Source organism: Myotis daubentonii, chromosome 3, assembly GCF_963259705.1.
Source record: "Myotis daubentonii chromosome 3, mMyoDau2.1, whole genome shotgun sequence".
NCBI classification, from domain to species: Eukaryota; Metazoa; Chordata; class Mammalia; order Chiroptera; family Vespertilionidae; genus Myotis; species Myotis daubentonii.
Genome location: NC_081842.1, coordinates 59,903,806 through 59,929,647, shown reverse-complemented (window position 1 = coordinate 59,929,647; position 25,842 = coordinate 59,903,806). Strand labels below are relative to the sequence as shown.

The window sequence follows — 25,842 nt, the reverse complement described above, 5'->3', positions numbered from 1 at the left end:
TCCCAACGTCTCTATAAGCAAAAATAAAAGCTGCTTTGCACTCTGAAAGGCTAACTGGGTGAATCTTGTAAGGTAGGACTAGAGACAGATTTGTGATTCACTGGCATAGAAGTCATTGTGAAAACAAAGGAGTGTGTGTCTTAAAGAAAAGCCAGGGAGTAAGCCTGAGGGACACAGTGCTCCCAGCACGTGGGCAGCTCACAGCTTTAGGAAGTCCTGGAGCATCTGGGGATCTCGGTCACTAATCCTAGCTGCCACTCTCTTCATCTTTAAAAGTTGGGCTCAACTTCTGATACTGGTTACAGCACAGACTTCTATGTCTTACTAACAAGATTCCCTACACCAATCAAATCTCTGGCTTTGATTTAGATTTTGTTCTGATTTTTGCCTCACATCTCCTATCTCTGGCCTTCAGGAGCACAATGGCCTGGGCTAGGATAAACCCACCATGCCCTGTCCTCATTCTCCTCACCCTCATACTTTGCTAGTGATTTGCTTGTTGCCCATCACTGGCTGTCTAAATGTCTTCACTGTTTTTCATATCATATTCATCCATGAACCACACAGAAGCTTCATGAGTTTTTTCCCATCTACCCACTTACTTGGCCATCAATTTCAGTCATCCAGCTACAAAGAAATTGGAACTTTCTTGAGTAGAGGACACTGTCTCTGACTAAATCTTCTATCACTTCATTGAAGTCTGTGTTCCTTTAGCTTTTGTCTTTTTTTTGTTGTTGCCAAATATCCCTTTTCCTCCTTCCTAGTCTCTAATTTGTGCTGCTTCTTCAAGAATCTTCATCTCCTAGAATAGTGTAGTCATTACTCCCAGGCAGAAGGTGGCTGGCCTCTCACAACTGCTGAAGCCAGTAGAAGTTCTACCTGGCCTCCTGTTCCCCACCTTACCACCATTCCCCAGGCTGATCTTTTAGGACTGGGTTTAAGTATAGCCTAAGGAAAAGGCTAGACATCAGGGCACAGGAGGATGGTCAGTGGTAGGAGGGAATCTTCTGGATATGCCTGAAAGAGGGAAGGAGAATTGGAGCCATGAGAGTCAAGGCCATTGAGAGATGCATAAAAAGTAGTATGTACTTCAGCCTAGAGGTGAAACATAGTCCCACTTTATTTCCAATTTTAAGACTGAGCAGAGAAAAGGTATCTCTGCAGGGAAGGAAAGTAAGCAAACAGCACAACCAGGTAAACCAGGCAGTCTAAACATACCTTCCTAGGTAAGCAAACCAGGAAGCTCAGAGCTCACAAAAGCAGAAGGCTGAGCTTGAGGTGTTAGAAGTGTGGACGAAAGGGGCCACATGCTGACCTGACAAGCTCAGGAGAGGCCTGCATGGCAGTCTTACAAACCCTGAGACCTAAAGTAACCACAAAGGATGGTCTGAAATTAAACTTTAACTAAAAGCAGTTATGGTGGGCAGTTACATCCTAGGCCAGTATCTTCACTGACAAGGTCAACCTTTACCTTAACTGAGCCTATCTGTCTTTTTGCATCTATGATAACATACCCTTGAAATGTCTGGGTAACTTGTGACTTCCCTGTATCTGGAGCCCCTGGGGCACAACCAAATGTGCTGGGCCCCAGGACAGATACCACAAATCCCTTCATCATCATGTTAATTGTTCCTGCACCCACCTAAGTATGTGTCCATCATTTTACTTTTTATCCTACCCCAGAGGTTTCCCTGCTTTGATTAATCCCACCTCCTTAATCTATCACCAATGAATTTCATGTAACCCACCTATGTTCCTCCTTTGATTGGAATGTATAAATACGGGTGTAACCCCGCCATTCTCGGGAGCACTATCTCAATTCGTTGAGGTTCTGCTTCCCGGTATATGTCGACAGTTTGGCTCAAATAAACTCACAAAAATTCTTTACAGGTTTCAATTGTTTTTTTTACGTTAACAGAAGGAATACTCATGGGGAAGGAGGTGGGACAACAAAGTAAATGTCTATGAGCTCACACAGGATAGAGAGGACAATGAAGTAGAGCTTCATCTTCATGTTATCTCTGCCCCAAACCCTAATGGAGGAGGAGAGAGAAATCTATCTAGAACCTCAGGCAACTCATGACATCCTATTAGACACTTGCAGCAGATGGGAGGAAGTAGAGGCAGAGCCACTTTGATCATGGGAAATCACAGTGCAGAATACAATCTGGGCCATTTACTGGAGAAGATTGACATAATTTGCAGGGAAGAGTCCAAAGTGACCGTGGCAACGTCCCCGCCACCAGCCCTCATCCACCATCTCAATGTCAGTGATGATGTCATCTGGGTCAAAGGAAATCTCATCACTTCCCTCTGGAGAGGAAATTGACAGGATATTAGGATGGTTAGACAGGTATCTCTTTATCCCTATACCCACTCTAAACCTTAGGAAGAGAAATAGCCCTGGTCTTCTTGATGTCAAGTCTGGACACTTCTGTGACCCTCAGAATTCATCCCTCTCTCTTGTTTCAAGGACCTTCAGACACCAGACCCCTCAGGTCACTCCCAACTTACCTCCTTGGTAATCATACAGGGCTCTCGCTGAGATCCCAGCCCCAGCTGGACAGCCTGATGATCCTGCATTATCAGAAACATAAACATGGTCTCACCAACATGCAAAACAAACAGGTTCTTCTGGGTAATGGGGCAATGCTTCCTTTTACCCTCCCTAAGACCTGACCAAATTCAGGAGCTGATTCTCCCTTCTACCACTCACCAGCCACGGAGGAGGGAAATGAGGCATCTTCAGGTTCCAGCACATCCTCATAGTCCCCTTCTAGTTCATCATCTTGCTCATTTCTGTCCATATGTGCAACATCCTCATAGTCATTCTCAGGCTCTGGCTCTGGCTCTGGCTCCAGCTCAGGCTCAGGCTCAGGCTCAGGCTCTGCTTCATATATAGGCTCTGCTTCATACATAGGCTCTGCTTCATACACTGGCTCTTTCTCCACCTGGAGGCCTTCCAGAGTCCTGGGGGGCAAAGCTGGGGCCTCCTCCTCATCATCCTGAGAAGAGACAGTGTGGAGCAGGGTAATTTGAATTCACCAGGAGCTGCCGCTCCAAAACCTTCCATTGGAGGACTGCTAAGGCCACACCCATCACCATCCTACCACTTCTACCCTCTACCCTTGCTTCCATTTAACAGCCTCTCATAGGATACACAGTCATTCATCCATTCTTCATTCCTCAACCTCCACATCTACCCACCCACTCAAAACAGGTGATAGGAGGGGAATGTAAAAGTTTGAAGAGAGGGAAGTTGGAAGCAGATTCCTTGGAAGACCAAGAAAACGTTGAAGCAAAAGCATATTATTGGGAATACCACAGCTAGGGTGACCAGCTCTCTTAGTGTTCCCAGAACTGGGTTGTGTCCCAGAATGTAGGATTATAAATTTTTTTCCCCTCTTAAAAGAAGTGACTCTTTTAATATCTATATATTGATTTCAGAGAGGAAGAAGAGGGAGTGAGAGATAGAAACATCAATAATGGGAGAGAAACATAGATTGGCTGGCTCCTGCATGCCCCCTACTGGAGATAGAGCCTGCAAACCAGGCATGTGCCCTGACTGAGAATCAAATGATGACCTCCTGGTTCATAGATCGACACTCAACCACAGAGCCACACTGGCTGGGCAGTACTATCAGTATTGAGATCAGGACAGTCTCAGACAAACCAGGATGGTTGGTCATACTCTATGGCCCATCTTCCTAGGACATGAGGAGATGGGGAAGGGACAGAGAATCATTGGGGCTCTGCTTACCTCTGGGGGTTCTTGCCTTGAGGGCAAGGAAGGCAATGGATGTCCCCTGCTGGTTCTCACAGGCTCAGGCTCTGGTGAAGAGCAACTCCCTGGTGGAGGCCAGACCTATGGAGAATGAAGCATCTCTCCAGTAAGCAAGCAAGCCTCCATTTTCTCTCTATACTGACTTGCAACACCCCCTCCTACCTCTGCCAATCCAAATCCAACTCATCCGTCAAGATGGGCTCCGATCTGTAGTGACAGCTCTTTCCTCTCAGTTCCTGCAGCAATGATTGGCTATACCAGTGGTCAGCAAACTGTGGCTCGCGAGCCACATGCGGCTCTTTGGCCCCTTGAGTGTGGCTCTTCCACAAAATACCACGTGCGGGGATGCACATACAGTGCGATTGAAACTTCATGGCCCATGCACAGAAGTCAGTATTTTGTGGAAGAGCCACACTCAAGGGGCCAAAGAGCTGCATGTGGCTCACGAGCCGCAGTTTGCTGACCACTGGGCTATACAGCTGGTGACCTGTCTTTCCGCAACCCAGGCATGTGCCCAGACCGGGAATCAAAGCTATGACCTCCCAGCTCATAGATCAATGCTCAACTGAGCTATGCCCGCCAGGCTTCTATTATACTGTGCAAATCTTGCCCATTTTTCTAACATTCTTATATATATGAGGTCCAATAACAGAATGAAATTTTCCTGAAGGCAGGGACAGCACTTATATAGAATTTGCTTAACACAGGGGAAGCCTGTGTCTTATTTTCTACCAAAGATTTGGAACCTTTAAGCTCCTGTTTGGGCAGGGGTCCTGGATATGGATCCCAGAGCACCAAACACTCACCTGTGAGGAGATTTTCTTAGGCAATGGGGCCGGCACCACTGGCTCTTCCACAGTGGTTGCTGGCGGCTGAGCCTCGTGGCTTATCTTTACCAGGGCCTTTCTCTCCTGTTGCTTCTTGGCCAACTGCTGTGCTTTTTCTTCTTCTTCCCTCTTCTTCTTCTCCTCAGCCATGGACTCAAATTTTGCCTTCAGTCCACGGGCACCACTAGAAACTATATACATAGGCAAGAATTAGGGCTTGAGGAGAAACCAAGATGGTGGCATAGATAAACACCGGAAATTGCTGCCTCACACAACCACTTCAAAAATACAACTAAAAGACAAAATGGACATCATCCAGAACCACAGGAAGGCTGGCTGAGTGGAAATTCTACAATTAAAAGGAAAGAGAAAAGCACTGAGACTCAGAGGAGGTGCGGAAGTAAAGTGCAGAGGTATGGAGGCACATGCCGAAAGGGCTGGCAGCTGAGGACTCGGCACACGTGGAAAGGGCTGGCGGCTGAGGACACGGTTGTCTTTTTCAATCAGGAGGGAGTCTCAAGTTCCCGACTGCTCTGAACTCCAGCTCCGGAGTCTCTGGGGACCCAGACTCATACGGGGAGAAACTGGGCTGTTTGGCAGAGGGCAGAACTCGAGGGCAGCTTTCTCTCAGAGGTGCTTGCAGTGATTACCAGGACACTGAGATGCGGGGCCTCTTAGGGTAGGGCTGGGAGCAGCCATAGCTGCTTGCTCCGCCCTGTTGATCCCCTGAGACCCCGCCCCACCCAAGCTGTGCACAAAGGATTTTGCATATGAAAGGCCTGGCCCTTTGCAATCTGAAAATTACCTAACAAACTGCAGCTGAATCAGAGAGACCCAGAACTTCCAAAAGAAGGCCCAAGGCACCACAGCAGCTTGCATTGCTTCACAGCTGGGCCTCATCTGGGCACCTCCAAACACCAAACAAAGAAGAGGAATCTCTCCATAGCTCCTGCTGGGGTAGCCTCAGGCAGAGGCTAAATTAGCACCTCCTTAGAGACCCAAGAGCCAGTGTACCCAGTGGTCAGAGTGGAACCATCCAGATTACAACTCCTCAGATCCATAAGGGACATATTCAGGGGGCAGACTCAGTGAGCACCAAAGCCCCACTGAAGCAAGTCTTGCCCCAGAAGAGTGTCTCCATCTCAGAAGTTCTCCCACTGCAGACACAGCTGATTCTCACAGCCAATTGGCCTGGAGGTCAATTCCTACCAGTGATACCTACAACAATCAAGGCTTAACTACAACAAGACTGTGCACAAAGCCCACAAAGGGGTGCACCAAGAGTGTCCACCTCGGGTAATTGGGGAGGCTGAGCCACTGAGCCCTATAGGACACCTAGCACAGAAAGCCACTCTATCAACACAGGGAAGCATAAAAAATGCAGAGACAAAGAAACAAGTCACAAATGACAGAAATGGAGGAAAGCAAACGACTGGATATAGAGTTCAAAACCATACTTTTAAGGTTTTTCAAGAATTTTCTAGAAACCGCCGATAAATTTAGTGAGACCCTCAAGAAATCTAGTGAGACCCTCGAGGTTATGAAAAAGGACCAATTAGAAATTAAGCATACACTGACTGAAGTAAAGGATATTATTCAGAGTTCCAACTGGAGACTAGAGGATCGCAAGAATCAAGTCAAAGATTTGAAATACCAAGAAGCAAAAATCACCCAACCGGAAAATCAAAAAGAAAAAAGAATAAAAAATATGAAGATAGTGTAAGGAGCCTCTGGGACAACTTCAAGCATACCAACATCCGAATTATGGGTGTGCCAGAAGAAGAGAGAGAGCAAGATATTGAAAACCTATTTGAAGAAATAATGACAGAAAACTTCCCCTACCTGGTGAAAGAAATAGACTTCCAAGTCCAGGAAGTGCAGAGAACCCCAAACAAAAGGAATCCAAAGAGGACCACACCAAGACACATCATAATTAAAATGCCAAGAGCAACAGACAAAGAGAGAATCTTAAAAGCAGCAAGAGAAAGAAACTCAATTACCTACAAGGGAATACCCATACGACTGTCAGCTGATTTCTCAACAGAAACTATGCAGGCCAGAAGGGAGTGGCAAGAAATATTCAAAGTGATGAATAGCAAGAACTTACAACCAAGATTACTTTACCCAGCAAAGCTATCATTCAGAATTGAAGGTCAGATAAAGAGCTTCACAGATAAGAAAAAGCTAAAGGAGTTCATTATCACCAAACCAATATTATATGAAATGCTGAAAGGTATCCTTTAAGAAGAGGAAGAAGAAGAAAAAGGTAAAGATATAAATTATGAACAACAAATACACATCTATCAACAAGTGAATCTAAAAATCAAGTGAATAAATAATCTGATGAACAGAATAAACGGGTGAATATAATAGAATCAGGGGCATAGAAAGGGAGTGGACTGATTATTCTTGGGGGGAAAGAGGTATGGGGGGTATGGGAAGAGACTGGACAAAAATTGTACACCTATGGATGAGAACAGTGGGTGGTGGGAGTAAGGGCAGAGGGTGGGGTGGGAACCGGGTGGAGGGGAGCTATGGGGGGAAAAAGAGGAACAAATGTAATAATCTGAACAATAAAGATTTAATTTAAAAAAACAAACAAACAAACAAAAAGAATTAGGGCTCTCTTGGGTCAGGGGAGGGGGTGGAAGTGTAGCACTTTAAGGAAAAATAGACATCTGTCTCTTTATCCTCTTAAGCTAATTTTTTCTAGGATAAAGAACCTGGGAATATGAGGATAGGGGCCAAGTGTCCTTCAGCTAATCTAGGTAGTTGAAGGCATGGAGGAGGTAGACTGGGGAGAAGAAAGAATGAGAAAGGAGAAGCAGTAGAGGAGCATAGAGAAAGGGAATTGTTTACACTCACCAGCCTCTATGGGTGTCGTTTTCTTATAAGCTGTGGTTGGAGCCTCCATTTCATTGAAGCCAACAGCACTCTGCAGAAGAACAGTAGGGGTGTGTGTGGGGGGGGGGGGCAGGCGGGCGGGGGGGGAAGGAGGGTATAAGGGTGGTGGTGGTGGTAAGGAAGTGGTAGTTACTCAGAAAGCAATATTAGGGATTGGGGCCACTGTAGGAGGTATGTTAACCATTTGATCCTCAACAGTTGGACAGGGTATTCTAATACTGTTGTTTTGTGGCAGAGAGAAGGGAAAAGAAGTTCTAAACTGGTGGGCTCAGCTCCTTTTTTTAATGTGCAGTGTACCTAAAATCTCACATCTCCAAATCCAGTTGCATGGAATGCAGCAAGGCCCTGGGTAATGCATGAAGAGGAACTGGTGCAGGGGAGATCAGTGACATGGAGTGGGAAAAGACTGCAGATTGGGATAAAGAATGCCAAGCAATCAATGAAATTTTAAACGTCATCTTTATCTGTCTCTTTGTCTCTCTCTGGCTCCCTTCCTTCTCCTCAGTTAAAGTTCAGGCTTCAGAAGACATGCTCATTAGGTGCTGAGGGCAGTCCATGGGGAGTACAGGACACCAGAAGGACAGCCCAGTACACCTAGCTTTTTCTGCCCTTTTTCCAGCTTTGCTTCTTTTTTCCATGCACATCCAGGGCAGTTTGGAAAACTATTCTCAAGACATTGGTACTCTGGTACTTTACCTTATCCACTCGGTCCTTCTGGATTCCATACTGACCACCAAAGCCCTTGGCATAATCTGCAGGACAGAAAGGTCTAAGAGTCATACAGAAGTTAAAATGCTGGACATGGGTGCGAAGAGGGAGCGGGGGAAAGAAAGACCAGAAGACAGAGAGGAGGATGAGGAAGTATGAGAATCAGAGGATAGAGAAAGGCAAAGATGGGAAGAGAGGCAAAAGGATTGGAAGAAGAAACTTAGGAGAGAATGGAGAAGAGAAAGCTGAGAATTGGAAAACATAAAAAGAAGAAAGTGATATAAAAGGGGGAGATGATAAGGAAGAAACAGAAGAAAATAAGGACAGCCCTCCAGCCATCCCCTGTGCATCTCAGAGAGGAAGGAGACCTCTCTATCCTCTGTGAGGCAGAGGGGCCAGTAGGAATCATTGGCAAATCACACTCCTATCATCACCATCCTGTCTGTCTTCATCCTTTTCTCAGTGGTCCCTTCTCCTAAGCCTCCCTTTTCTGTCCTGCCCCTAATCTTACAGTTTCGCTCTCCACCACTTTTGGTTTACCTCCACTGACCCTCACACACATACACATTATTTTTCACCCACCACCTCCACTGCACATCTGCCCCTCTATATTCTGGGTCCTCTGTGTCAGCTTCCAGAAAGGAAAGATGGTCCAGCAGGTGTGGCTCAGTGGTTGAGCATCAACTCATGCACCAAGAGGTCACCAGTTCAATTCTCAGTCAGGGCACATGCCCAGGTTCCAGGTTTGATCTCCAGTACAGTAGGTGTGTGCAGGAGGCAGCTGATCAATGTCAATGTTTCTACCTCATAGATGTTTCTATTTCTCTCCCTCTCCCCCTTCCTCTCTCTCTAAAATCAATAAAAACATTTAAAAATAAATAAGAACAGAAAGGAATGGCTAAGGCTCTATGGTACTCTGTGACCTCCCTCCTCTCCAGTTCCGACTTACCTCTCTGGGATTCGTGTTTCTCTGTTTCTCCTTTGTAGTCATATCCCAGAGCTGCCTTGTCCCGTTTATCCTTTTCTACTCCATAACGGCCACCAAAGCCATGAGAGTAATCTGCGATGGAAGGAGCAGTCATAAGAGCCCACTCTCAGCCCACAGGAAAGAGCCATTGAAGAGAAAATTCAAGAAGAATGGGTGACTGGGGTCTGGGAAGAGAGCAAGGCTTAAATATAGGTGAATTAAAGAGAAACGGTGTTCTAAACCATCTTTTGTTCACTGTTTTTATCTTCTCTCTCTTACTTCCCTGCCAAGATGAGATGATCATTTCAATTTTCTCCCCTCTTCAAGGAAGGGAAAAGTACAAAGAGTATAAGGAGAAGCTTTGGGGGGCGGGGGGGAAGGCATATCTACATGAAATGTCTGCCTTTTCCTATTCCCATAAAAAAATTAGAAATGTCAGCTAAAATATAACAATTTTTGTTGTTGTTAATAGTGAAGCTAAAAAACAAAAAATCCTGGTTACAAAAACAAATAGATAAATCAAAGCAGTAGATTGAGGGCACTTATGAGCTGATGGCACAGAAAACTCAAGGGTGTTTTAAGTCCCAAACTTATTGCTTAGGTTTAGAATCTAGGATCTGAGGGTCTGAGTTCTATAAATAGAGGGCTGAAGAGCAGAAAATGAGTCTCTGCCCCCTGCTATAAAAGAGTTTTAGAAAAACTCTATTCACTTGTCCAGGGAAATGGTGAGGGGGCTTGTAGTTTGTTCAGCAACAAACTATAGGGAGGAAATTTACCTAAGAGACTTGTAAACTACAGTCTCACACCTAAGTGTATGGAACACAAATATCTAATTGTACACTACTTATATGTGAATTCTAAGCTGAGAAATTAATTTAAATACTTATCTAAGAAAATATATACCACAGAAAGTGTAAGCATCAGAAAGATGTCACGAATATGAGACAAAGTCGACCTCAAGACAAAATGCATTATAAGAGATAAGAGAGACTACATATATATATAAAAGCGTAAGCAACCGAATGACCAAATGACTGAGTGGCGTGCACTGGCCACCAGGGAACAGACTCTCAACACACAGGATTGGGCTCCCTCCTGTCTGGATCAGGTCTGTGGGGATCTGGCTGAAACTGGCTATAAGACATCCCCTGATGGTTCCGGGATTGAGAGAGGGCACAGGCCAGGATGAGGGACTCCACCGGTGCACGAATCCATGCACTGGGCCTCTAGTCCTATATAATAAAAGCCTAATATGCTAAGTGTCCGACTGTTCGTTCGACTGACTAGTCGCTATTATGCATACTGACCACCAGGGAGCAGATACTCTGACCCATTGGTTAGCTTGCTGCTGGGGTCCAGCTGATGGGGACTGGGCGAGATGGGCCAGACACACCCTGGACCAATCCCACGGTCCCTCCTTGGCCCCAATCGTGCACTGGTGGGGTCCCTCAGCCTGGCCTGCACCCTCTCACAATATAGGACCCCTTGGCGGATGTCAGAGAGCCAGTTTCGGCCTGATCCCTGCAGGCCAGGCCGAGGGACCCCACTGGTGCACGAATCCGTGCACTGGGCCTCTAGTACAATAATAAGAAAACAATTCATCATTCATCAGTAATATGAATGCTGGCATAATCTTATTAACAGAAACAAAATTCATGAAGCAAAAACTGACAGAAGCAGAAAGAAAAAGAGACAAATTCATATCATAGTTGAAAATGTTAACACCTTTCTCTCATGAATTGACAGAAATTTAGACAAAAGAATCTAAAATCATAGGTCTAAATTACATTATCAACAAGACCCAGTTGACAATTACAGAACACTATAGACCCAAACTGCAATATACATTTTTTAATGTACATTGGTACATTCACCTAGATCATATGCTGAGCCATAAGTTTTTAATACATTCAAAAGATTGAAATAGTAGATGCCATATTCTCTGATCACAACAGAATTAATTAATAATAAATTTATCTAGAAAATTCCCCCCAATACTTGGAACATGAAGAGTCTTCTTTGACTCTTGGGTCAAATAAGAAATCATAAAGGAAATGAATGAAAATTTAAACACACATGACATTGTGAAATGCAGCAAAAGCAGTATTTAGAGAGAAATATATAGTTTCAAGTGCATATACAGGAAATAAAGGGTTAAAACTCAATTACCTGAGCAATTCCTTTAGAAGCTAGAAAAAGAACAAACTAAACTCACTCTAAATTGAAGAAAAAAAAGATAAAAGCAGAAATCAATGCAATTTTAAAGACAAGTGAACAATAAAGAAAATGAGAAAAGTCAAACGTTAGTTCTTTGCAAACAAGCAAAAACTCATATACACAGACAACAGAGGGAAAGGGGGTGGGAGTAGTAAAGGGGGTCAAATACATGGTGACAGAAGATGATTTGCCTTTGGGTGATGGGCACACAATGTAAGATACAGATCATGAATCATAGAAATGTACACTTGGAACCTACACAATCTTATTAACTAATGTCACGCCAATAAATTTAATAAAAATACTTTTTGAAAAGTTAGTTCTTTGAAAAGAAAAGAAACTGATAAACTTATGGCAAGAATAATCAATTAAAAAGAAAAAAGCAGATTAATAATATGAAATGAAAGTGAGCACATCACTACAGATATTGCAGAGGTTAGAAAGAGTATAAATAAATTTATGTAAATAAATTTGACAACATAGATAAATGTAAAACTTCCTTGAAAACAACATCCTATATAATAAAGAGCTAATATGCTAATTAGACTGGACAGCAGAACGACTGTCAGGACAACCTTCCAGATGAAGCCGGGCGGGGTTATGAGGTCAGGGCTGTGAGGGCCGAGCCCCTTGGTATGAAGCAGAGCCTATATATGCACAAATTTCGTGCATCGGGCTTCTAAGTATATCATAACTGACTAAAAAAAATTTAAAAAAAATGAAAGACTAAATAGATCTACATCTATTTAAATTGAATTTATAGTGAAAAATATATTTTAAATGGTCCTTTACTATTAAGACTTCTAAAATTAAGCCAGACATAAAGGCAAGATTTCTCTGTATGGGAAACTTAATCAAACCACAGCCCATGAAATTCTCATAAAACAAATATCTCTCCCCCATTGAAATAAATTCACAAACAAAAATCACAACCCTCAACAAAATAAACAACCATGAGGAAAATAAAATAACCATAGAAAAATTGGCACCCCCCAAGAACTGCAAATAATATAAAATAAACTATAAAATAAATATTTTTTTAAAATGATTAAAGAGCTTAAAGAACTGGTGGGGTGGTGAGGTGGGGGGCGGGGTGGGATATAATAAAAGCAACAGGCCATAGCCAGGTAGCTCAGTTGGTTAGAGTGTCATCCTGATAATGCCAAGGTTGTGGGGTTTGATTTTTTGTCAAGTCACATACAAGAAACAACCAATGAATGCATAAATAAGTGAAACTACAAATCAATGTTTCTCTCTCTCTCTCTCTCTCTCTCTCTCTCTCTCTCTCTCTCTCAAATTAATAAAAATAAATTTTTAAAAATGAAAGCAACAGGACATTATGGAAAAAGAATCAGGAGATTTAAAATAGAACCAAGGGAAACTTCCAGAAATGAAAATATCTGATAGAAAGTTAAATACTTAATAGTTAGCTTAAATAATTACTAAAGCCAGCTGAAGAGATAATTAGTGAACTTAATATAAATCCAAAGTAGTTACTCAGGATGCAGCACCAGGAGATAAATAAATGGAAATAGAGAAGAAAAATTGAGATATCAAGAACACAACTTACCAAAAATTTTGAGATGCCGTAAAAGCAGTGCTTAAGGAAAAACTTACAGCATTAAATGCATATTAGAAAAGGAGAAAGAAAAAGTAAGATTCAGTAATCTAAGTTTCCACCTTAGGAAACTAGAAAAGAAGAGCAAATTAAATTTAAAGTAAGCTGAAGAGAAAAAAAATTAGAGAAAAAATAAATAAAATTGAAAACAAATTAATAGAGAAAATCAATACAACAAAAGCTGGTTCTTTGAAAAGGTCAATAAGTCACTAAGCCTCTAGCCAAGCTAATAAAAAAGGGGATACAAATTAATAAGATCACAAATGAAAGAGGGGACATCTCTACAGATCCCACGGAAATTAAAAGGATAGTAAAAGAATACTATGAACAACTCTATGCCCACAAATTCGAAAATCTAGATGAAATAGAACAATTCTTGGAAAGACACAATCTTCCAAAACTCACACAAGAAGAAACATGTGATATGAGTAGGCCTATAGTTATTAAAGAAATTGAATCAATAATTAATAATCTTCCAAAACAGAAAACACCAGGCCCTGATGGGTTCATTGGAGAATTCTACGAAACATTTAAGGGAAAAAATATGTATCAATTCTCTACAAACTCTTTCAGAGAATAAAATCACAGGGAATAATTTCTAACTAATTCTAAGAGGCCATCATTACTCTAATACCAAAACCAGACAAAGATATTACAAGAAAGAAAACTATAGACCAATATCTCTCAAAAACATAGTTTCAAAAATCCTCAACTAAATATTAGCAAATTGAATCCAACAATGTATGAAAAGAATTATACACCACGACCAAGTAGGATTTATCTGAAGTATGAAAGGCTGGTTCAACATTTGAAAATCAATTAATGTAATCCATCAACAGACTAGAAAAATAAAACCACAGGATCTTTTCAATAGATACAGAAAAAAAAAAGCATTTGACCAAATCCAACATCTCTTCTTTTAAAAAAAGAAAACAAAAAACTTAGTAAACTAGAAACAGAGGGGAACATTCTAAACTTGATAAAGACAATTTACCAAAACCCTACAGCTAACATCATACCTAAATGGTAAGAAACTTGAATATTTCCCATTATGATCAGGTACAAGGTAAGGATGGCTCCTCTCATCATTCTTTTCAACATTGCACAGGAAGTCCTTGCTAATGCCATAAGGCAAGAAAAGGAAATAAAAGGTACACAGACTGGAAAGACAGATATAAAATTGTCTTTGTTTACAGATGACATGATGGTCTGTGTAGAAAATCCAAAAGAATTGATATGCATATTCTTGAAACTAATAAGTGATTATAGTAAGGTAGCAGAATATAAGATTATATACAAAAGTCTATTGCTTTCCTACATACCAACCATGAACAACTAAAATTTGCAATTAAAATACAATACAGCCTTAACCAGTTTGGCTCAGTGAATAGAGCATCGGCCTGTGGACTGAAAGGTCCCAGGTTCGATTCCGGTCAAGGGCATGTACCTTGGTTGTGGGCACATCCCCAGTAGGGGGTGTGCAGGAGGCAGCTGATCGATGTTTCTCTCTCATTGATGTTTTAAACTCTCTATCCCTCTCTCTTCCTCTCTGTAAAAATATCAATAAAATATATTTTTAAAAAATAAAATAAAATAAAATACATTTACATTAGCAACTCCAATAAAGAAATACTCAGGTATAACTTTTAAAAATACACAAGATCTATATAAGGAAAATCCTGATTAAGTAAACCATAGAAGAACTAAGTAATGGAGATATATTATACGCTCATGAATAGGAAGACTCAATATTGTCATGATTTCAGTTCTTCCCAGATTGATCCATGGATGGAATGCAATCAAAATCAAAATCCCAGAAAGTAATTTTTTGGATATTGACACTTGATTCTAAAGTTTATATGGAGAGGCAAAAGACCCTAAGCCAACACAATACTGAAAAAGTAGCCAACATGAAGTTGGAAGACTTGATGCTATTTGACTTTAAGACTTGCTATAAAGTTATAGTAATTAAGACAATGTAGTGAAAGAATAGACAAATAGAACAATGGAACAGAATAGAGAGCCCAGAAATAGACCCCATAAATATAGTCAACTAACCCTTGACAAAGGAGCAAAGGCAATATAATGGAGAGAAAATAGACTTTTCAACAAATAGTACTGGAACAACTGGGCATCCATATGCAAAGCAAAAATGAATCTAGATATAGACATTATACCTTTTACAAAAATTAACTCAAAATAGATCATAGACTAAAATGTAAAATGCAAAACTATAAAACTCCTTGCCCTGGTTGGTTTTCTCAGTGGTTAGAGTGTTGGCTCTTGAACCAAAGGATAGTGGGTTCGACCCCTGGCGCCAGTCAGGGTGCATGCAGAAGGCAGCCAATTGATGTGTTTCTCTCACATCAATATTTCTCTCTCTCTCTTCACCCCTCCTCCCTTCCTTCCACTCTCTCCTAAAAAAAATGAAGAAAAAAATATCATTGGGTGAGGAGATATATATATATATATATATATATATATATATATATATATATATATATATATATATCCTTTAAGATAGTGTAGGAGAAAACCTAGATGACCTTAGGTATGGTGAACTTTTTAGATACAATCCATGAAAGAAATAATTGATAAGCCTGGACATAATTAAAATTAAAAAATTGCTTCGTGAAAGACAATGTCAAGGAAATGAGAAGACAAGCCATAGACTGGGAGAAAATATTTGCAAAAGACACACTGATAAAGAACGGTTATCCAAAATATACAAAGAACTCTTAAAACTCAACAATTAAAAATCAATTTTAAAAATGTGCCAAAGATCTTAACAAACATCTTACCAAAGAAGATATACAGATGACAAATATGCATATAAAAAGATGCTTTAAATCATATGTCATCAGGAAAATGTAAATTAAAATGAGATACTAAGTATATGCCTATTTCAATGGCCCAAATCCAGAACACTCACAATACCAAATGCTGGTGAGGATGTGGAGCAACAGGAACTCTTATACATTGCTGGTGGGAATGAAAAATGATACTTTGGAAAACAGTTTGGTAATTTCTTACAAATCTAAACATACCATCAACAAAACAAAAAGATAACCTACTGAAAGAAAAAATATTTGCCAATAATACATTCAATAGGGGGTTACTATAAAAAAAATTATAAAGAACTCATATAACTCAACAACAACAAAACAAACAATCCAATGAAAAAATGGGCAGAGAACCTGAATAGAACATATGAAAAAATGTTCAATGTCACTAATCATCAGAAAATGCAAATTAAAACCACAACCATTGACCCTGTGATCCCACTTCTAGGAATATATCCCAAGAAACCAGAAACACCAATCAGAAAGGATATATGCACCCCTATGTTCATAGCAGCACAATTCACCATAGCTAAGATCTGGAAACAGCCTAAGTGCCCATCAGTAGATGAATGGATTAGAAAACTGTGGTACATCTACACGATGGAATACTATGCTGCTCTAAAAAGGAAGGAACTCTTACCATTTGCAACGTCATGGATGGAATTGGAGAGCATTATGCTAAGTGAAATAAGCCAGTCAATGAAGGAAAAATACCACATGATCTCACTCATTCATGGATAATAGAGACCATTATAAACTTTTGAACAATAATAGATACAGAGGCAGAGCTGCCTCAAACAGATTGTCAAACTGTAGCGGGAAGGCCGGGGAGGGTTGGGGGGCAGGAGGTAGTGGGGTAAGAGATCTACTAAAGGACTTGTATGCATGCATATAAGCATAACCAATGGACATAAGACACTGGGGGATAGGGGAGGCTAGGGGACTGTCTAGGGCGGGGGGGCGGGGGAAATGGACACATATGTAATACCCTTTGTAATACTTTAAGCAATAAATAAAAAAAAATTTTTAAAAAAACCACAACCAGATGTCACCCCATACCTGTCAGAGTGGCTGTTATCAACAAATCAACAAACAACAAATGTTGGCAAGAATGTGGAGAAAGGGAATCCTCGTGCACTGTTGATGGGAATGTATATTGGTGCAGCAACTATGGAGCACAGTATAGAAGTTCCTCAAAAAATTAAAAATTGAATTATGTTTTATGACCCAGTGATTCCACTTCAAGGGTATATATCTGAAGAAACCCAAAACACTAACTCAAAAAAATATATACACCCTTATGCTTATTACCAAGATATGGAAACAACCCAAGTGCCCATCAACAGACGAATGGATAAAAAAAGTGGTGGTATAGATATACAATGGAATATTACTCAGCGATAACAATGCATGAAATCTTACCATTTACAACAGCCTGGTATGACAGAGAAAGACAACTATTATATGGTTTCACTTATATGTGGGTTCTAAAGAGCAAAACAAACAAACAAAATAGAAACATACTCAAAGATACCAAGGAAAGACTGATGATGGTTGTCAGAATGGAGGAGGGTTGGGGGACTAGGTGAAAAAGGTGAAGGTTTGAGTAGTATAAATTAGTAGTACAAAATAGTCATGGGAATGTCAAGTACAGCATATGGAATATAGTCAATAATATTGTAATAACTGTATGATGCCAGGTCGGTACTTGGAATATCAGGTGGATCACTTTGTAAAGTATATGACTGTCTAAGCACTATGTTGTACACCTGAAACTAATACAAAGTAATATTGAATATAAACTTTAATTGAAAAAAATTAAAAATTTATAAAAGAGTGAATATAGACTTAGGGTAATTATGATGTATCAATGTAGATTCATCCTTGGTAAAAAAATAAATAAATAAAGGAAGGGGGTGTATGGTAAATCTCTGTACCTTCCTCTCAATTTTGTTGTAAGTGTAAACTTCCTTTTTGAAAAAAGAGATATCAGCCTGCCGGGCATGGCTCAGTGGTTGAACATTGACCTATGAACCAGGAGGTCACGGTTTGGTCCCCAGTCAGGGCACATGTCTGGGTTGGGGGGTCAATCTCCAGAAGGGGGCATGCAGGAGGCAGCCTATCAATGCTTCTCTCTCATCATTGATGTTTCTATCTCTCTCTTCCTCTCCCTTCCTCTCTGAAATCAATAAAAAGAGAAAGTGAGAGATCAAGAAGATAATGAAAAGTTCGAATACAAGTCTAATGTGAGTTGCAGAAGAATAAAAAAGAAGAGAGGAAAGTCATTCTCAAAACAAAACAGAAAGCCTGAGGACTTTCCATAATTAGTACTTTGCAGGTTGAAGAGGATGGATGTCTCATGTAAAATAATAAAAAAAAACCTTGACATATTCTGATAATATTTCAGAATATCAGAGACAAAAGAAAACCTTTCATAAAATAAAATTTAAGAAAACAGACAAACAGAGGCAGTAAAGCATCGAACAGACTGTCAAATTACAGCGGGAAGGCTGGGGCATGTTGGGGAGTGGGGGAAAGAGATCAACCAAAGGACTTGTATGCATGCATATAAGCACAACCAATGGACACATGACTCTGTGGGGGTTGGGATGAGGGGCATGTGACAGGGGGTAGGGGAGGCTGGGGGAAGATCAATGGGGCGGGGAGGAGATATATGTACTACTATGTGTAATGCTTTAAACAATAAAATTAAATTAAAAAAAGAAAACAGAGATAAGACATATTATCTACAAAGAAATGATGATGACATGAGAGATACCAGAGACAATGAAATAATATCTGCAAAGTAATGAATGGAAAATAATAATGAAGAGTGGAAGAAAATAAAAGATTTTTTAAAATAAAGCCTGCAAGTTCCTTCATAGACTCGCTGGAAGAATTATCAAAGGGTATACTTTAGCAAGAAAAAAATAGAAGAAGCCAGGAGGAAACAATGAAATACAGCAAACAATGATGAGGAGGAGTTGGTAAATATGTGGGTCAATTTAAATAAGTATTTACTAGGTAATAATCATGATTCAATTTTGTGGGGTTTATCAACACATAGAGCCAATATACCAGGTAATAATAACTGTCCAGCTGGTACAAAGAATGTAGAATGCAAAAAGAATGTAATTAAAATATTCTATATATCTTATATTATGCAGGAAGGTATAATGTTTAAATTTAAGTCAGAGATGCATGTTACAACTTAAGGATAACCTCCTAAAATAAAGGCGTAGAATACCTTATTTTTAATCCATTAGGGAAAAAAAAGGGGGGACTAAATAAAACTTGATCAATCTCATAGAAAGTGGTAAAGGAGAAAGGAAGAAGCAAGTACACAGATGGATTTTAAAATAAAGGAAATAGTGAGGAAGTGGGTGATGGAACTAAAAGGGAGTTGACGGCTGTGGCTATTTGAAGTCTGAGCAGAACAGCAGGGTCCTTGCCTTTCTGAGATGTGTGTTTCTCCACTTCTCCTTTGTAATCAAAGCCAACTGCTGACTACAAAGAAAAGGAGAGAAAATTGGTTAGTCAGAGCTGACAATGCTTCCCCTCTCTCATTTATCCTTGCTCCCAGCTTAGCCCAGAGGTTCATTTATAGGGGCTCAGGCCTGTGTATGGGGGTTTAATGTAGAATTGATAGTACTGACAGGCTAGTGTAGAGGCAGCGTGCTACAAATCAGTGAACATGGACTCTGGACACAGACAGTTCTAGATTCAAATTCCACCTCCCCTACTTAGAGTTGTTTAATTTTACACATACCCTTTAATATTTGAGCCTCAGTCTCTTCAAATATAAAATGAAAATAGATATACCTGTTTCATTAACCTCAATTGTTAAATGGAAGAAATGATCCCTCTTCATTTGGGATGTTGTGAGAACTAAATGGGGCAAAGTATGTAAAGTGTTTTCATTGGGTTACTCAGTAAATTAGTGCTTTGCTTCCTAACCCTCATGACAGTAAAATGGGATAACAATTCCTTGAAAACTATAAAACACTGTAGACATGTAAGAAATAGCATCCTATTCCTAACTAATTATGCTGTGCCTCTTTTCTTTCCCTACACAGAGATGTGGGTTTTGGTGGGATGAGAGGCAACCAGGAGAGTCTGGATCCTAGCCGCTCCTGGGACTGGATATAAGAAAATATGTATTGACCAACACCTAACATCACCAACTGGCTCAGTAACAATGGGTCTCTAAGTGAGTCTAGATTTTGCATCTTAAAGCTAGCAGTATGTAATGTTGCTTGATTTACATGACACACTGATTGTTTAGGTGATTCAATTTGTGGCTGTGAGGCACAAGATGAAAGAAAGAACAATGACATGTTAGGAAGAGGCCAAGATGGAAGAAAAATTCCAACCTGATTAGAGGAGACCATAACATGCTCCATATTCCATTACTGCCTTAAAACATTGCCCTCTGCATATTTCCTTTCCTTTATAGTATGTTTTTAACTTTTCTGGTGTTTTTCCCATCAACAGTAAAATAACATCTAACACTTAGCTTTAAGGATTCGGGCCCACCGAATAAACAACTGAAGGTTAGAAAGGAATTTCAGCAGCTACGAAGGAGATGTCTTCTTTGTGTAGCTGCAGGGGAAACATACTATTCTGCACCCACCACAATGCAAGACCAAAGAATCTGATCTACTAAGGAGTGAAACTGACAACATCAATGAGTTATCAATTGCACTCTTGTGACCACTCTGTCATCTGTAATCGTCCCTTTTTTCTCTCTTTAAAACTACTTTTTTTATTTGTATGTTTTGTACAAAGGAATCTTTAAACACCTGGACTTCAGAGATTTGGTGCTAAGTCTTGTTAAAAGTAACCTTTACCTTCTAAAACATTGTCACCCTAATTAGTTGTTTTACTTGATTATTTTTTAATTGATTATTTGCTGCCATGGTAATAACATTTAAGCCGACATCTCTATTTTCCTGAAAAGCATAAATATACAGGGTGTCCCCCCAAAATGTATACACATCTTGAATGATTAAACAGTCAGTGTTTACGAACATACAGTTCAGTTTCAAAATTAAGTGAGCTATCAGTTGTTAAAGTGTGTATACATTTTGGGGGGACACCCTATATTTATAAGGTGTTTATGTTTGACCAAAAGAGGAGCTTTGGAACTTCCCTCTTCTCTCTTCATATAGACAAGGTATAACAAGAATCAGTGGTTTGAGGGATTCCTTATTCAAACAAAGTTTGAGAGTCTTGTCTCATTTAAATTACTACCTTTCAGCTCAGTATGTGGCCTCCAACAGGGGCCCAAGGAACTTGCTGAGGGAGGTCACAGGAGCTGTCCTCGTGCTGGACCCTCCTTGAGTCCACTGCCCTGTTTCTCACAGAAGACCCATAGACCCACGTCCAAGGGGGAGTGTTGGTAAGTCCCACAGGCTCTGAGTTGGGTGGTGTGTGGAGAGAACAGTTACTTACCTTGTCTGCCCTGTCCTTCTCAACTCCGTATTTGCCCCCAAAACCTCTGGCAGCATCAGTCTGAGAAGAGTGCTTCTCCACCTCAGCAACATACTCATGGCCCACAGCACTCTGAGAAAAATCAAGGACGGAATGAGTGACAAGATAAAAATGACCCCAAAGAAATAAAATGACACAGAGACAGGCTGGGATGTAAGAATACAGGAAATTCCATTCTGGGTCAGACTTTTAGCCTCTGCAAGTAGTGTCAAGGATGACAAGGATGGGAGAGCAAGGTGACTTCTGGAGCCTTGCACATCCTGATTCTTCTCTAACACCATCAAGATCCCATCATTCAGCCCTAGCCGGTTTGGCTCAGTGGATAGAGTGTCAGCCTGGGAACTGAAAGGTCCCAGGTTTGATTCTGGTCAAGGGTACATGCCTGGGTTGTGGGCTCGATCCCCAGTGGGGGACTTGCAGGAGGCAACCGATCCATGATTCTCTCTCATCATGGATGTTTCTATCTCTCTCTCCCTCTTCCTTCCTCTCTGAAATCAATAAAAATGTATTTTTTTTAAAAATCCCATCATTCAGGAAACTCACATAGAACATGCTGGGAACCAGAAGGATAGAGACTAGGAAAACAGAGCTGTGGTTAAACCAGAAACAAAAAGAGAGCTAAAACAAAGGCTTTGTAAATCAAAACAGAAATGAGGGCGGTTACTGGGGAGAGACCAAAGGAGACTGACTGGATGCCTTAGTCAGGATTGAATATTCACATAAACAGCCAGGTGCTTTTGTTTTGAATCTTTTCTCCCTTATGAGCATCAAATTCAGAAATGTCACCTGAGCCCTAATATTTAGCAGTGACTCTTTCCCAACGGAGGTTGACAGAGAATATTGGGACTAATCCAAGATGGCATGTCACTTAAATCTTTTCTATTCCCCTCCACTTTTTACTCCATCTAATGTTTTATTTTCTATTTGGTCCTAAGAGTTATGTATCTTCTAATATTTATATATGGACTAGAGCAGGGGTGGGCAAACTTTTTGACTCGAGGGCCACAATGGGTTCTTAAACTGGACCGGAGGGCTGGAACAAAAGCATGGATTGAGTGTTTGTGTGAACTAATATAAATTCAAAGTAAACATCATTACATAAAAGGGTACGGTCTTTTTTTTTTTTTTTTTTTTTAGTTTTATTCATTTCAAATGGGCCGGATCTGGCCCACGGGCCATAGTTTGCCCACAGCTGGACTAGAGGCACGGTGCACGAAAATTGTGCACGGGGTGGGAGGTGTCGCTCAGCCCGGCCTGCACCCTCTCACAGTCCAAGACCCCCCAGGTGATGTCCCCGGGGGGGTTGGGCCTAAGCTGGCAATCAGACGTCCCTCTCACAGTCTGGGGCTCTCGAAGTCTGGGACCGCTCACCCCTTACCACTCACCTGCAGCCAAGGCAGGAGAGGCTCCTGCCACCACCGCTGCACTTGCTGCACTCGCCAGCTATGAGCCTGGCTTCTGCCTAAGCAGCGCTCCCCCTATGGGAGCGAACTGACCACCAGGGGGCAGCTCCTGCATGGGGCTGGGAGGAACATGGGAAGTTGGCCAGCCCAGGAGGGACCAAGGGAGGGCTCCAGGGCATGTCCAGCCAATCTCGCTCAGTCCCAATCGGCCAGACCCCAGCAGCAAGCTAACCTACCAGGCAGAGTGTTTGCCTGCTGGTAGTCAGTGCACGTCATAGCGAGGTTGAGTGGCTTTAGCATATCATTAGCATATTACGCTTTATTGGTTGAACAGCCAACCAGACAACCAAACATTTAGCATATTAAGCTTTTATTATGGGGTCTGTGTAGGTCAATTTTGCTTGTTGAATTTAAGAATGCATGACTTCTTTTTTGTTAGAAATTTTATGGGAGAATACAATGCCTATGCTGCACTTTACACAATGACAAAACAAAACACCTCTTAAAGGTGAACTAAAAGCTTTCATTGGATTTTTTTCTCCTCAAAAGTAAACCATTTTTCTTATAGAAATACATCTCTATCTTTGAGGTTAGGCAAATCAATGGAATATATGATTCAATATACAAGCATCCTTTTATCACAAATTTACAGCAACTAATCAATAAAATAAAAACTATTCATATTGGAGGGCTTCTCATGGATAAATTCACATCAATATTTTTCACACTTATGTGCATATCATATAATATATAGTACACAACAACACTAAATATATAATAAAGAAAATAATAAGAGAAGTTGCAACCCTATATAATAAAAGGCCAGCGACCATAAGCGTAATGACCAGAACGACCACTCGACCAGTCACCATGAGGTGCATTGACCACCTCTCAGTCCCTCCCCGCAGCGGCTCACAGGCTCTGATGGCAGTATGGTCAACAGGGAACCAAGGTGAGTGGTGGCGGGGCGGGACTGGCGAGCGGGTGGAACAGGCAACCTCTTGGTCCCTCCTCCCAGCCCACAGGCCCCCGGGAACCAGAGCCATGCTGCAATCAGGGAACCATGGCGAACCAGGGCATGGCAGCAGGGTGGGACTGGGGAATGGCAAGCAGGCAGAAGATGGCCCTGTTTGCAGGCTAGGCCTGCCTAGGGATCCTACCCGCGCACGATTTCATGTGCTGGGCCTCTAGTATAGATATAAAACACAAACATTTAAAAGTAGTAATTTATTTTAAAACACATTTTTCCCTTCTCTACTTATGTTCCCTGTCCCCATGGTCTAGGAGTTACAGTGTAGCTGGGCCTACTATGGCCAGCCCTTCTCAATTTTTTGGCTTCTATTTTTTGCTGTCTATAATTTATGTGTTGATATAGGGAAAAAATGATACAAATAACAAGTGAAATAACATAATGAATGAATCTTTTATTAAAAAATGAAGCAAATATCTCCCTTTCAGCTCACCTTGTCCATTCGATCTCTTTCTACACCAAATCGACCTCCGTAGCCATGGGATGCTTTGGGCCCTGATTCCAACTCCTTCTTCTTGAGACTATCATGCTCCTCTGACACTTTATTCCTCAGCTGGTGGATGCTGGAAGTAACCACATGACAGAGACTTGTATAACACAGAGAGGCCAACAAACCTTCCTCCCTGAAAAATTGAAATCTTCAGGTGTGACCTATTTAGTTTTAGCAATAACCTGCCTCCAAAGTATACCAGAGTTGGGTCTGGGAGTAAGAGATTAGTGTGGTTTGCATACCATAGCCTGATTTAAACTTTCCATAAGCCAACAGTTTTTTCTCTAGTCTGTTATTTTGCTCACTAAATAACGTGCTGATATTTAGTCCAATTTTTGTTGTTGTTAAACCTTACCCCAGGATATTTTTTCCATTGAGTTTAAGACAGAGTGAAAGGGAAGGGGGAAGGAGGAGAGAGAGAGAGAAACATTGATGTGAGAGAGACACATCGATTGGCTGCCTTCCACATATGCCCCGACTGGGACCAGGGATCAAACTTGCAATACAGGTACATGCCCTTGACCAGGAATCGATACTTATATTCTAGTAACTGGGGAATTATTTTCCTCTCTGAATTAATTCACTTTCTAGCAATTAGGTACTCTATCTCAAGAAGCACAAAAATATTCATGTAGGCTTTTACCCATAAAATCGAGTCTTGGGAGTTTACCTTAAGGAAATAATTTTAAATATGGAAATGCTTAATGTCTAATGATATTCACTGAAACATTGTATATAGTAAAGCAAGAACCCAGAGACAAATTATATGGCAATAACTGAAGAACAGTAAGTAAATTGCATTATTATCTTTCAATAGCATACTAGGAAGTCATTTAAAATGATGGTTATGAAAAATGTAGCACTGGGAAATTTATCTACATATTAAGCATTTTTTGTATTTTCTTGTAAAAAACGAATGCCCTTCACCCTCATTCCTAACTCTGATAATCGCTAAGAGAACAAAAAACTAATAAAAACTAGTAAAGTTCACTGTTATCACTAATTGTTGCAACACTGAGGCTCAAATAACGTTGATTTGGGACACCTCTACCACTAAGAGAATGTAACACCAAAAGGAGGCATTCTCCTTACTTCACGTCCACCTTTACCATAGGGGTGGAGAGCACCTCTGCATATCTGTTTGGTCTGAGGATATGAGGTGGTAGCTCAGCACTAGCACCAATACATGACAATCAGGGCTGATACTTGGACACATATAAAGGTTCCTGGGGATTCTTAGAAACTTTTAGGCAAGAGAACCCTAAATGAAATAATTGACTTCCTACAGCAAGAAATGAACATTTAGGGAATTGAGATAGTGATGTCACTGGAACTTCACTCACTCAGGAAAACCAGATTACATTGGTTACCGGTAGAATGGCCATTTCACAGCAGAAATTCTCCTCTTTCATGGAAGACTAGATCCACCTGGTGGCCTTGTAGTATGAGCCCATCAAAGGTCTTTTTACAAAGCCTGCTCAGCTTTAGTCACAGTTAATTTTAGAAAGCTGGCTTTGAACCAGATGAAATTAAACTAAGTGCTGGAAGAACCCTCTGT

The 25,842-nt window shown here is 40.9% G+C and overlaps 1 protein-coding gene across 2 annotated transcripts in view; it reads right to left on the bottom strand.

Annotated features, from left to right (window-relative positions):
• Positions 1-693: 693 nt before the first annotated feature.
• Positions 694-25,842, bottom strand: part of HCLS1 (hematopoietic cell-specific Lyn substrate 1) — a 33,988-nt gene continuing 8,839 nt past the window's right edge. For both annotated transcript variants that reach the window (XM_059687713.1, XM_059687714.1), the window contains exons 4-14: positions 24,228-24,357; positions 21,323-21,433; positions 19,321-19,375; positions 9,173-9,283; positions 8,212-8,267; positions 7,477-7,546; positions 4,591-4,802; positions 3,761-3,865; positions 2,717-3,005; positions 2,515-2,577; positions 694-2,313 (exon numbers count right to left, since the gene is read on the bottom strand). In XM_059687713.1, the coding sequence (XP_059543696.1) occupies positions 2,177-2,313; positions 2,515-2,577; positions 2,717-3,005; positions 3,761-3,865; positions 4,591-4,802; positions 7,477-7,546; positions 8,212-8,267; positions 9,173-9,283; positions 19,321-19,375; positions 21,323-21,433; positions 24,228-24,357 (1,339 nt within the window). In that variant the 3' untranslated portion in view covers positions 694-2,176. The remainder of the gene's footprint in view (positions 2,314-2,514; positions 2,578-2,716; positions 3,006-3,760; positions 3,866-4,590; positions 4,803-7,476; positions 7,547-8,211; positions 8,268-9,172; positions 9,284-19,320; positions 19,376-21,322; positions 21,434-24,227; positions 24,358-25,842) is intronic.